At 38.0% G+C, this 13,329-nt stretch overlaps 2 protein-coding genes across 4 annotated transcripts in view; one reads left to right on the top strand and one right to left on the bottom strand.

The window, feature by feature from the left end:
- LOC107722517 (plasmalemma vesicle-associated protein-like) overlaps positions 1–1,091 on the bottom strand; it is a 4,130-nt gene extending 3,039 nt beyond the window's left edge. The window contains exon 1 of the mRNA XM_016530880.1: positions 541–1,091. Coding sequence (XP_016386366.1) covers positions 541–927 — 387 coding nt within the window. The 5' untranslated portion in view covers positions 928–1,091. The remainder of the gene's footprint in view (positions 1–540) is intronic.
- A 4,472-nt stretch (positions 1,092–5,563) lies between these two features.
- On the top strand, positions 5,564–12,602 carry LOC107722588 (nuclear receptor subfamily 2 group F member 6-like). 3 transcript variants are annotated; one of them, XM_016531008.1, is made up of 5 exons: positions 5,564–5,699; positions 6,679–7,263; positions 7,380–7,474; positions 8,839–9,396; positions 10,998–12,602. In XM_016531008.1, exons 2-5 carry the CDS (start codon positions 6,995–6,997, stop codon positions 11,270–11,272), a joined length of 1,197 nt encoding a protein of 398 aa, XP_016386494.1. In that variant the 5' UTR covers positions 5,564–5,699; positions 6,679–6,994; the 3' UTR covers positions 11,273–12,602. The 3 variants fall into 3 exon arrangements, with proteins under 3 accessions (XP_016386494.1, XP_016386492.1, XP_016386493.1); XM_016531006.1 differs by having other exon boundaries at positions 8,836–9,396; XM_016531007.1 differs by lacking the exon at positions 5,564–5,699 and adding an exon at positions 6,175–6,277 and having other exon boundaries at positions 8,836–9,396.
- The last annotated feature ends 727 nt before the right edge of the window (positions 12,603–13,329 follow it).

Here is a 13,329-nt window from a genome sequence, read left to right as displayed (position 1 = left end):
CAGTGGCGCATTGATAAGACAATCACTAGCTTGGGTTCTAAACGAATCAGCCGTTTTGAATGAATGAGTCAATGGATCACTCATTAAGACGGAGACTTGCTGCCACCTACTGGCGGCTTTAGTGTCATATTTATTTATCCATGACAGGCTTAAAAACCAACCAAGGTGCTATCTCAAAAACACACTCTGCAAAATATGGTAATTATCACTATAAAAAAAAGACATTTTGTGTCAATTGCACACCCCTAAAATAACCAAGCATCTAGTTGTCCTAGATTTTTTTTTAAATTATATTGTAGTTTGTATTGTTAATATTAATGTAATTGTGAGCAAACTAGGGTTTAACAAAAGGTAATTCGGCCCGCACAAGGGGGCATTTTCTCCGATCCGGCCCTCAACCTTAAATGAGTTTGACACCCCTGATATACATCATGCAATTAAATGCACCAAACACCACAGCATTCTCTTGTGTATGAAACATAATGTTACCTACGACAAATTAATTGATTGAATACATAAATTTTTTGACCCAAATCTCACCATTGTTGTTTGCATGCTCCTTATTGCCACAGATGAGGTGTTCGCCAGTCTGCGTAATTCAGCCAGAGCTTTGTCATTTTTCAGCTTTGCAGTGAGAGTGACGTTCAGAACTTTGGTGAGGTTCTTTTCCTTACCACGGAGAATGAAATTTTCCATCGTGAGTTTGCTGACGCTTTGGTCCAACTCTTGCAGCCTCTTCTCCTCCACCGTGTGCTCGGACTGTCCATACACCAGAAAGAGCACCAGACTTGCGATGATCAGAGACTGGATGAGTGAGGAGAAAAAGAAGACAATCTTCATGTAGTAACCACAGCTCTTGCCTTTCGACTTGTGCATCTTCTTGGCAGCCAAGCCAAAGTTGGCCTGAGAGTAACTGCTGTTGTACATCACTGCCCTAATCAAGCTCCTTCACTATGCAAAATGTTCTCCTGAAACATCAAAGGCAAAATAAGAAGTTAAATATGTTAACGCTGCCAGCTTATATTGTTTTCCTGCACCTCCCATTGGATGACGCTTCCCTGATCCACCCTATGCTCATGATTCCCGAGGTTAGAACAACATCAGCACTGACCAGGGGGTGGCCCAAACCCAGACTGTACATTGTCTCCAAAACAGATCCTTTTGTTTGAAAGCATGTTGGCACTTGAGAAAGCTCATGGTTGATGGTTTGACTACGTGCTGTTTTGAACAGTTATTCAGAGATTAATTTAATCTATCTAGGTTAATGACCACAACATTGTACAACTTTTTTATATTGGTATCATGTAACAGATGCTCTAAAATACTCCTGATTGACTCGAGAATTGTAAAACACATTCCTACATGCTGTGACAAATTCTTCCTGATGTAGGTAGGATGAGGATGTGGTTTGTATATTGTGTCTTACTAAAACATTATCTTTGACCAAAGCATTTCAATACATGGCCAATTTTACTTTAAACATGATGAAATTAGGTTACCAGCTTGGTGCCTTTATATAATATTCTGTAGTTGTTCAGCCATATGTTTCTATTTTATTCTGATATCTTATATATCTTAAGAGTCAGAGGATAGGAATATTATGAAAGCATGTGGCTTTCCTGCCAGGAACTGTTGATGTGCCACCCCCGATTCCAAGAGGAAACAGTAATTCATAGCTGTGTCTCAGAGTGACAAACGTAGAAGGCACTGTCTGGACACTTAGGTAAACTACTGAACAAATGAAGGAAATCAGTAATAAACACAGATGTATACACATCTGCTGATATTATCAAGAATTAATCGTCCTGTTTATCTGTTTCTAAAATACGGCTGACGTTAAAATTATCATCATGTAACGAGATTCACTCGCACTCTGTTGTTTCAAATGTTTCCAAATCCCGTAAACCTGCCAAAGCACACATTACCTCATTAACGTTAAAACGTTTGTGCTTGTATTATGTAATTACACCGACGAGACTTTACATAACAACAAGAGAAATATAAAAAAGAAAATAATGAAACATAATTTAAAAGCAATGAAGCTTGTGATGATCTACAGAAAATAATGTTGGGGTGACAGCAAAAAACCTTAACCCAGTAGAGTAAAATGCTTTATTTGGATGGCATTAGGAATTATACGTGATACATGGTTTGATAGTTAGCTACCTAAACTAAATTGCCTTTGAGATGCTAGTTCTCCACAGGTATAGTATAGCAGACTTCCTTTGGATGCTCCCAGCTAACAAAAAATATGTTCTAAAAACAATTAGCTAACGTTCCCTTTAAGTTGTGAAAATGTTATTTCTGAATGTTCTCTGAACATGCAATGTCCAGTTTTTTTTTATTTTTTTATTTAGGTTATGTGAACATTCCATAGTTCTGAGAATGTTCCTTGTTAGCTGGGTTCAAACAGAGCAATGTTTTTATAGCGCTACAGAGTCGGTGTTTACACTTTTCAGATAAATTAGTCTCTGATACTAAACTGGAATAGCCTAGGTATATGTATTTTAACATAAAAAAATTACAGAATTCTCTTCATCTCACCACTAGATTAAACATACCTGGCAATAAAGCTCATTCTGATTCTGATTCTGATTCTGAGAATTCTCTTCATCTCACCACTAGATGGAGATATTTCCAAATAACACTAGCATTTTTGTCATTTAACGGACACATTAAAATGAAATATGATAAAAAAATATATATATATTTAATTGCAAAATAAAATTAATTAATAAAACAGTATGGAATGTTTAATAAAATAAAATATAATATTCAAAAATAAAATACAAATATTTTATTGCATAATAAAAACAATATTTTATTAAACATCTTTGAAGCCCATGTATGTTCCAACATGCTTTCAGGGCTCGGTAAAGTCAGCACAAGTAAGAGTTGCAATGCTACCCCATATCCTAAAAGAGATCAATCACATTCCTGAACCCTGGGGTCAAAGGCCAAATAAACACCAAGCTTGTAAAATGCACATAACTCAAGCATGCGCTCTCAGACTCACACTCCTCTTTTATTTAGTGCTCTCTTTCACACACACACAAACACACACACACACACACACAGTCTTTGTGGGGGGGGAAGACTTTACATTCTGCTAAGAAAAAGAGCTGATGTAAATTGATTATGCCAAATCCATTTGCTTCTGGTTTCGTTGAGAAACCAAAGTATGCTTTTGTTTCTGTTGTTTCTAAGAATATGATTTCACAGGAACAGTTGAGAAGGAAGCAGAGGTTGAGTGAGAGCAGCAAATGCAATGTTTTTCTCTTGAGTGTGACCCTTGAATAATTATGTGAACTGGTGGCCAAGATCTAAATCTCAAAACGAGACAGCTGTCTCCTGGATCAACAACAAGTTGTACAGCCTGGATGGTTTCTCGTTGTTTGAAAGAAATAAAAAATTGTAAATTAAAGAAACTCTGCATTCCTTTTCATACAGGAAACAATGCTGAACCAAAATCTTGGCTGAACCGGTGACCTTGTAAAGCTCACCTGCATTGTTTGATAATTGCACAAAATATTATTATTACACAAAATTATGCCTTTCCTACCCTCTGACCTCTTGCCACGAAAACCTGGATTGAATTCAAGCTTTACCTCACCTGTAGATATGTTCTCGGGTTATTACTCAAACCTGGTAACTGCCATTAACATGATTTGTGCTTTTTTGTAACACTTTGATCATAAAGCATATCTGGGCGTTTTAATGTTTCCTTAAAACTACTGCCTATTTTTACATTACCAGTATTTTTTAATACTAGTAAGTAATCTGGTAGTGACTAGTAGTATCAACTTTAATGTTACTCCAGAACAAACTAGTACTCAGAGACTAACTAATCCATTGCAACTGAAAACAAATTGCACATATTTTGAATTCCATTTGGGATCTGTCAACTAGTTATCAACTAGTTACTTCCAACTACCATATATATCAATTTGTAGTTTCACCAGTATTCCAGTTGTTGCTGGTACCTATTTTTGGTACCTAGCTTTACTGTTCTATACTCATTTAGGTACTACTCATTTCTAATCCTATTTACTATATATTAGTCATTGCTGGGTAGTAACTGATTACATGTAATCTGGATTATGTAATCAGATTCCAAGTAATTAATTAGATTGTTATTAGATTATATTGCATTTTAGAATACTCGTAATCAGACTACAGTTACTTTTTTATTGATTACATTATTCATAATTTATTGATTCTCGCTAATTATTTTTCTTCTTTTAAATTGTCCTTTCTAAAATAGCCTATACCGCTTATATACACTCAGAAAGTCAATTTTAATTGTTTTCTTGGCTTTTTTTAGTGAGTGTTTTATTTTGAATGCTGTTATTTTAAAATGATAAATGTAGGATTTAATTAGTTATTTTCTTTTCATTATACTTACCTGTTCCTTCACAAATTACAGTTTGGGAAACCTTGACGTAATGTAATGTTTAATGCACATCATGTTGTTAATAAAAATTAATAGAATACATTTTCTTTCTCTTTGTACTGTATATCAACGAAATTTTCTTATTTAAATCAATGTGATAAACAAGTTAGGTCAAAAGTAATCTAAAAGTAATCACAAAGTAATCTCATTAGATTACCTTAAATGTGTAATGTAATGGATTATGTTACTAACTACTATTTTGGTTGCACTTTATTTTACAGTAGGCGCACTTACATGTACTTACAGTGTACCTATAAGTACTGGTAATATAAGGTAACTACATGGGGTAGGGTTAGGTTCAGGGTTAGTACCTAGTTATTGTAGTTACTACAATAAGTACATAGTATAAACATGAGTAACAGGACTGTAAAATAAAGTGCTACCACAATTTTTGTCATGTAATTTGGAATCAGTAACACACTTTAATTTGTAAGTGTAATTACACTTTATTAGACACTACTGTGGCATTTTTAGTATCACTAGTAAAACTTTTAATTGAAGTATAAAGCAACCATTCTGAGTCATTAGTAAAACGGCAACTGTAACTAGTGAGATGAGAAATGTTACTGTTAACTACTGGGAAAGATATTATATAGTCTCTTATAAATAGACACTAAAATAAGCACTGGTAAAGTTGGAGTAGAAAGTAAATACTGTAATAAGTATTATGCTAGTATTTAATAAATCATACTTGTGAAAATTAAAAAGATACTAGTCACTGCTAGTATGACTGACTAGTAGTTAAAAAATAGCCTACTAGTAACATTAAAATGATACAAGCTAGTTTAAATACTTCCTTCATAAATGTTTTGCCTGATTTAAAATTATTAATGATATTATAGAGCATTATATACCTAGCCTGTGCATGGCTCCGGACTAAATGTTCTCCTATGGTATTTACTGGTTTGGCGTCCTGTAGGCATATTTGCAGTCCTTTGAAGCACGCCTGAGGTCACTGATCTCTCAGGAGCAAAACACCACATTCTTTTTTTGTGTGCCCAGCAGAGCTGCTCTTTGACTTCTTTGCCCATATAAGGCATGAGATACCATGGCAACCGTGGGCTTGAATAGCTGTGTCAAATCCCTCCGCACCCCCCTCTCTCTCACACACACACACACACACACACTCTCTCTCTCTCTCGCTCCCTCACAGGCACGCGGCGCGCGCGCTGTACTGGACACTGGCTGGCTCGCGCTATCTCTTGTCCTCTTCAAGCCAGCGCGACTTTTGCACTTCCCAAAACAGGTAGGGATACTGAAACACTCCCGGGGTTTCGCCGCGGTTATCGGTACGCTAGCTTGTCATTCGGGGCGTCAAAGGTGAGCGAGAATATATAGAGAGTTCGCCGAAGTCATGAGTGAGGTATGTCGCTAAAGCTATGGCTCCACCCCTCCCCCTGCCTGAGGATCGCTGGAGGTTAGGCCGCATGTCTGTTACTGGCGCTCATAAAAAACAAGAAAGGGGACCTTTAGCCCCGGATCACGGCGAAACCATTAACACGAGCTTACGTTATGGTTTCACCCGTTCCGTTTTTGATTCAGCCGTTTTCAATCAGCGCCACAGTAACTGTTAGAGAGACTCCAAAAGTCTGCCCTCATTTCACAACAAACAAGCGCAGCACTTCCTTGAACAATCAGTATAGTGCAGGAAGGCGCTGCTTTTTATACCGAGATGTTCTGATTAGTATGCGATTATATATAGTATGGGATTATAGTTTGTTATGGTATGCTTTTAAGACGTTTGTATTTTGAAATATCACTGTATGTGTGGGTGTGTTTCTGTTTTGTTCTTCATTACTGGATCTTGGCAAGGAATTTTGAAAGGTTAGACACTTTAGTAAAATTCTTTGGTAATCTCTGGCTACTAGGCTCCAGTGAAATTGTCTAAAAATTCATTTAAAATATATTAATAGTTGATATATTATGTATTCATACTGTAAAAGCCACAGTATGTAGAGCAAAACTTCTATGTTCAGGGTTCCTGCTCTCTTAGTAAATGAAGAATTATCCAGGCCAGGAAAAGTCATGGAAATTTTTTTAGGTGACGTGTTATTAGTTTTGCTCCATTAATTATCAATTGCTTATTAGGCTAGAAATAACTTTTTTAGTGCTATGTACATTTAATTCAGGAATCACAAAAGACCGAAATCCTGTAGTCAGAAAGTGTAGAAACCCTGAACTGTGTCTGTTACTTTGGTTTTGAGTAACTTTTTTTTCTTTTACAGGCTGACATCTAAACGACACGTTATTCAAGGGGTGACTAAAGAAGCTGGAGCAAAAAGTGAATATGGTCAGTCAAGGAGGCAAATCAACATGCACAGCCCACTTTCCGAAGACCAAAGTTGACTGACTCAGACTCGTGACTCGTGTCTGAGCCTAAATGTGTGAGACGAAGCTGTGGACAGTTACCAGATATAGAGGCCGTCATATCTTCTCATTTTAGAACACACAGCTGTCAAAAAAGGGGGTCAACTGAAACCATCTGTGCCGACAGCACGTTTGGGAGTATTTTTCCTCCTCGGTTGTGCTGAGAACTAAGCGATGGCCATGGTGAGAGGGGGGTGGGGAGATCCCAATGGGGAGACTAATGGACTTGGTGACAAGGGGTACCTGAGGGGAGATGAGGACGATGGGTCACCGCAAGGAGGCGGCAGCGACATGGAGGCCGGGGAGGATGATAAAGGTTGTGTGGTGGACTGTGGGGTCTGCGGTGACAAGTCCAGTGGGAAACACTACGGCGTGTTTACTTGTGAGGGCTGCAAGAGCTTCTTCAAACGGAGTGTCCGACGAAACCTAAACTATACCTGCAGGTAATGGAGGGAAAGTCAGCGATATTTATGTATGTGTTAGCTGTACGTGTTAGTTGATGTTGTCAGCATGTTAATTTCAGTCTCACCATTAAGCCATTTTTTTTGGTCCCTTTCAGATCAAACCAAGACTGCCAGATTGACCAACATCATCGCAACCAGTGTCAATACTGTCGCTTAAAGAAGTGTTTCCGAGTGGGAATGCGCAAAGAAGGTAACTGTCTATCCCTCTCATCAAATCAGTCGGAATGGCTTTCTGTCATTGTTTAGTGCACACAGACTCAGTCAACTGATCCACTGATTTGTCAACATGTTATAGAATATATAGTAAGCAATGGGCTGTTTCATTGACATATTTAGGACACATTTTCAAGTATACACTATTTTTTAAAATGTTTTTGAAAGGAGTTAATTATGCTCACCAGAATCACATTTATTTTACCACGAATACAGTGAATATACAGTAGTATTGTGAAATATTGTTGCAATTTAAAAATTATTTTCTGTTTGAATATATTTTCAAATATAATTTATTCCTGTGACAGCAAAGCTGAATTTACAGCAGCCATTGCGCCAGTCTTCAGTCACATGATCCTTCAGAAATCATTCTAATACGCTGATTTGCTGCTCAAGAAACATTTCTTACTATTAGCAATGTTGAAAACAGGTGTCCTGCTTAATTTTGAGGAAACCATGGTCCATTTTTCATGTTTTTTTGATGAACTAAGTTCAAAAGAACATTTATTTGAAACTGAAATCTTTTGAATAAGAGTATTAACAAGAATATTAAAGCTGAATAAGATTATAATTTTTTTTTACTGTTTTAACACTACTGAATCTACAGCGTCATGGGAAAGAAATGATATTTTACACAAATTGTGAGTTGGCTGTATGAATTGAATGTGACTGGGAACCTCAAAATTCGTTTTTTTGACTACATTGTTTTCACTGACTGCATGCAAAAACAAGCATACAGCGTAAACAGTGTAGTCCAATTCACAAACATGACTCTTAGAAACAGGTTATTTTAATGACTTGTTCAAAATACTCACAGGTTACTGGTTTGAAGCAGTCTGACAAACATAATGGATTGCTAAAGCGGAAAGCTGTAGAGATCACTGTTTTATATTTGATAGTTAGAGTGACGAGAGTCTAAGAGCTGTATTTTATTTTAAGCCGACCCAGATGGTGTTTGTTTACCACAATTGCCAGTGCACATGATGAAACTTACATTAGGGTGTGATGACCTATATATTTCACTGTTTCCTCAACAGTTTTGCTTTTAAAACAGAGTGATGATTAGAATGTTTAGCTTTTTATTGAACATTTTCATTCCTCGTTTATAAAGTCTCTCAAGGTTCAACCAGAACGGTGTTTGCAGGTTCCTTTTTCATTTTTTGAGTGCTTGTGTAATCAGGAATTAGATGTTTCTAATCCCTTAGGTCAGTGCTCTGACTCTCTGCCAGATGTTGCATGTTAGCAAAAGAAAGGAGCGTTGAAACTTAGTAATGTCATCTATCAAGCGTTTCAACTCCATCACGACTCTCCCCTTCTCTCTCCCCTTTCCCCCTTTAGCAGTTCAGCGTGGACGCATCCCACCTTCGCATTCAAGCCTCAGCCCATCCACGACTCCAGTGGGCGGTAATGCCGGCAGTGGCGTGAGCGAGTTCTACAACGGGCAGCCGGTGTCTGAGCTCATCTCCCAGCTCCTGCGGGCAGAGCCTTACCCTAACAGCCGCTACAGCCATCAGTACAACCAGCAGATGCAGGGGGGCGGAGGATCCATGGGCATCGACAGCATCTGCGAGCTAGCCGCCAGACTCCTGTTTAGCATCATCGAATGGGCCCGAAACATTCCTTACTTCCCCGAGCTGCCTGTATCTGAGCAGGTGGCCTTGCTGCGGCTCAGCTGGAGCGAACTGTTTATTCTCAACGCCGCCCAATCTGCCCTGCCCCTGCACATGGCCCCGCTGCTCGCCGCCGCAGGCTTTCACTCCTCTCCCATGTCTGCCGAGAGGGTGGTGTCCTTCATGGACCAGGTGCGCATCTTCCAGGACCAAGTGGAGAAGCTGACCCGCCTGCAAGTGGATACAGCAGAGTACAGCTGTCTGAAGGCCATTGCACTCTTCTCACCAGGTGTGCCAGACACATTACTCCGATTAAACTGCATTTAACCGAACATAATCGGATCAAAGAAGATGTAATATATTTGTATTCTGTAGAATGGTAGAGTATAGTGAGTATTGTGCTGACAGTCAAATTTCTTGCATAATGCTAGCACCCTCTACTGGAGAAGACAAAATCTTTTTCAGTGTTTCCTATGTGCTTTATGAAGCACCTTTATATTATAACATATTGTTAAGAATAAGGCACATTATAGATCAGATACCTTCATTATGCAGATATTCTGTCCTGTAGCGTCATACCTTTAGTTAGAGTTTAAATTTATTCATTTAGCACTTGTATCCAAATGTCTCAATGTGCATTCAAACATTTTTAGTATGCATGTTCCAACTTATAATTCAACTTAAGCAGGGCTCTGTTTAATTTATCATTTATATTTGAAAACATGTACTTTTAAAAAAAATCATTCAATCTTACTAATTTGTGTTTATTTTACAAAGAAGAAATTTGCTGTAATAAGTTATTGCTGAAAATGATACTGTTATAATGTAAGCCATTAATTTCTAAACTCTTGAAGTGCTGGTATACATGGCTAAGCATTACTAATTAGTTTTTACTTAATTTGTAATGCGTTCTTGCAATTTCTACAAAACTTGCTAGCATGCTAGATAATTTTATCTTGTGACAAGTTTAAATTGGTATAATGTGCAACTAAATGTTTAAGTTATCAAGGCGTAATAACAAATGACAGTGCAGCACTGGCCATCAGTTGACCTCAAACTCATACAATGAAGCCAACTTTCCACTATCTCTGACATTCGCATACTTTTTTCACATTTTGTCCCTAAAAGGCGGACACACTGAACCTTCAAATTGGATGCGAAGCAGCCATTACCTTCCGTTTATTCACTATGGTTAAATAAATGAACAGTACATTTATGAATATACCCACATAAAACAAATGACCAGCGAAAGGTTTAAAAGAAAAACATAGAAGGTTGTTTTCTAGGGCTAATGAATGTAAATTATTATGTAATAATTATAAAATAATTACTTGGAGCATAAGTATGGTTTACACTATATATTGATAATTTGCAACTTGTCAACTAACTTTAGATTATTATTAGACTGTTAGGTTAAGATTAGGGTTAGTAGAAGAAGTTACTAGTCAGTAGAATGGGTGTTGATGACTGGTAGTTGACATGTAGTTGCAAAGTTACTTATAGTTAGGAGAACATTAGAGTGGACTATCAAAATAACGTGTTGCCATAAATATTCATTACTACACATTTTACAGAAATGGTATTTAAAGATCAAATGTTAAGTCCAAAAATTGCAGTTCTCACCTCACAATCCTAGTTTTGATTAGACTTGATTCTTTCATTGTATCCAAAACCAAATCAGATCTGAAAGCTCCACATAACTCTATGTACCTCTCACTCATACTATTTCCCATTGGAAATTTGTGACCTGTTGGCAACTTGACTCAGGCCAGCATTTCTCCATATTGTTGAGCTCTACCATGACCATGTCCTTGCTAGCATCATGCTTTACCAGTTGAGTTAGAGGGAGTGTAGTTTCATACCTGAATATCTGGTGTTCTTTGTGTTTAGATGCGTGTGGGCTGACAGACCCGGTTCATGTGGAAAGCCTGCAGGAAAAAGCTCAGGTGGCCCTGACCGAGTACGAGCGCATGCAGTACCCCGGGCAGCCCCAACGCTTCGGACGGCTCCTACTGCGACTGCCCGCTCTGAGGGCCGTGCCCGCCAACCTCATCTCTCAGCTCTTCTTCATGCGCCTTGTGGGCAAAACGCCCATCGAGACGCTCATCCGTGACATGCAGCTGTCTGGCAGTGCCATCAGTTGGCCGTACGCACCCGGACAATAACCATTATCAGATGTGACCATGAAACCAGTCTGAACTTCAAACTATCTCAGTGTGATTGTGTTTTTTCAATAACACATTCACTTCTGATATTCACCGGATCACCTAATGCAACAGGGTCATACTGTGGGAATGGTGGATTCAGTAGTACATGGCAGAAGGCTTGATGTATGCGCTATGTGAACCATTTTATGAGGCCCAGAAGCATTCTTAAAAAATGACTTGAGAAATCTTGGTTATCTGCTAGCCAAAGGTAAGATGTTAGGTACAGTTTCATAGCGAGTTATTAAGTGGAAATTGGTTAAAACCCTAAACAACAAGCTCTGTCAGTTGGGTGTAAACATGAAAGTCACTTTGGACTGTCCCTGGAGGCAGCAGGAAATCAAGTCCCCCACATATTCTGCTCTGCCCTGTCCTTGTGTACCAGAAAGCCTGAAGGAGGAGGGAGTAGACATGATGACATCCAAAAACCCAAACAAGCCAAACCGAAACAGTCAGAATTGGGACTTAGGCATTTGTTTTGCCAATGATAACTACTTGGCTTGTATTTTTTAGCTCTTTTTCCCTATTAATGCTAATGCATATCTATGAGGAGAGATTGAAATTGGCAAAAGCTAGTAGATCATGTTTTGTGACAACCATTTGACAAATGAATTGCGGGCTGTATTTGTACTTTGAGTTAAGGTACAGACTTGTCTCTTCACGAAAGATTCATTTTTTAATGCACACTGCATTTGCGATAGATGACAAATGAAGTAGTCATGCTTTTTTTTTTTTCAGATGAAAAACCAGTGAACATTCTTCATGCAAGTTGTTCATCAACACACTACTGGTTTCTATTCTGCTTTTCTGCTATTATTTTTTTTTCTCACTTACCAGTTCATGTTAAACTGGTAATGAAGTCACATTATGTATGTTGACCAAAAGAAATACCTCTACAGTCTTTTGAGACTCAAACGGACTTTCAGTCATTCACGGCTGGGTCAGTTTTTAAATTTATCAGCACACTTGAGCTGCTCACTTTACACTAAAGAGGAGTGATTGGATCTATCTGTCTGTTATGTTTGGCCGTTTTCAGTAAGAAACTGGCATTGCCTGTTTTGTCTTTCGTGGAGCAGTGCTCTGGTGTGGCGTCTCACAGGTGACAGCATGTTGTATTTGGCTCTTGTTGTGAGATGTACGTTTTCTAGCCTTATCATACATGTGAATGACTAATATTACCTCATATTTAGGCCTTGAAACGTATCAGGCGGTCTAATATACATAAATGCATCAAAACGGCAACATGTACAGTTTTCATTTTAATATCTTTGTCTTTCTAAATACTTGTGTATGACAGCTTGATTAAACAAAAGTATCATACATTGAATTGTGTACTGGTGAGTGCTTTTTTGTCAGTTACCTATCAAATTACAAAGGAAACGTTTTCTTTAAGAGTTTTATACACAAATTGTAAAGAGATAATTTTACAGGAAAATCGAAAATTTTCTTACAACTCCTGCAACTTTACAGACACAACTCACTCAGCACAGCTTGTAAAAGTCTAGATAATAATAATAATACATTTTATTTAGTATAGCGCCTTTAAAAGAGTACTTTCTCAAAGCACTTTACAACACAAGCAAACACAAAAATCCAAAGTAATACACAAGAATACAGAGTAACAATCAGTTAAAAGCAAGACGAAAATAAAAAGTTTTAAGACGAGATTTAAAAATACCTAACGAATTTGCTTCCCTGATGTCAGCCGGGAGAGAATTCCACAATTTGGGGGCGTAAAATGAAAATGCCCGATCACCCCAGAACGCAGTCGTGTTTTAGGAATGACTAAAAGACCGCTGTGAGAAGATCGCAAAAAAAAAATAGGGAATTAAAAGCTCAGCCAAGTACTGAGGAGCCAGACCCAGACCCTGGCCCCTGAAAGAATTCTGGCTGCTGAATTTTGTAAATGTTGAAGTTTGTTGATGCAAGATTTTGAGACTCCAATAAGAAGGGCGTTACAATAGTCTAGACGAGAAAAGACAAACAAATTAATTAACCTTTCAGCAACAGAGAAAGAC

The sequence above is a fragment of the Sinocyclocheilus rhinocerous genome, unplaced genomic scaffold (assembly GCF_001515625.1).
Source record: "Sinocyclocheilus rhinocerous isolate Xijiao unplaced genomic scaffold, SAMN03320098_v1.1 scaffold541, whole genome shotgun sequence".
NCBI lineage: Eukaryota > Metazoa > Chordata > Actinopteri > Cypriniformes > Cyprinidae > Sinocyclocheilus > Sinocyclocheilus rhinocerous.
Note: the sequence above shows the minus strand (reverse complement) of the source record. Positions and strands in the feature narration are given on the sequence as shown.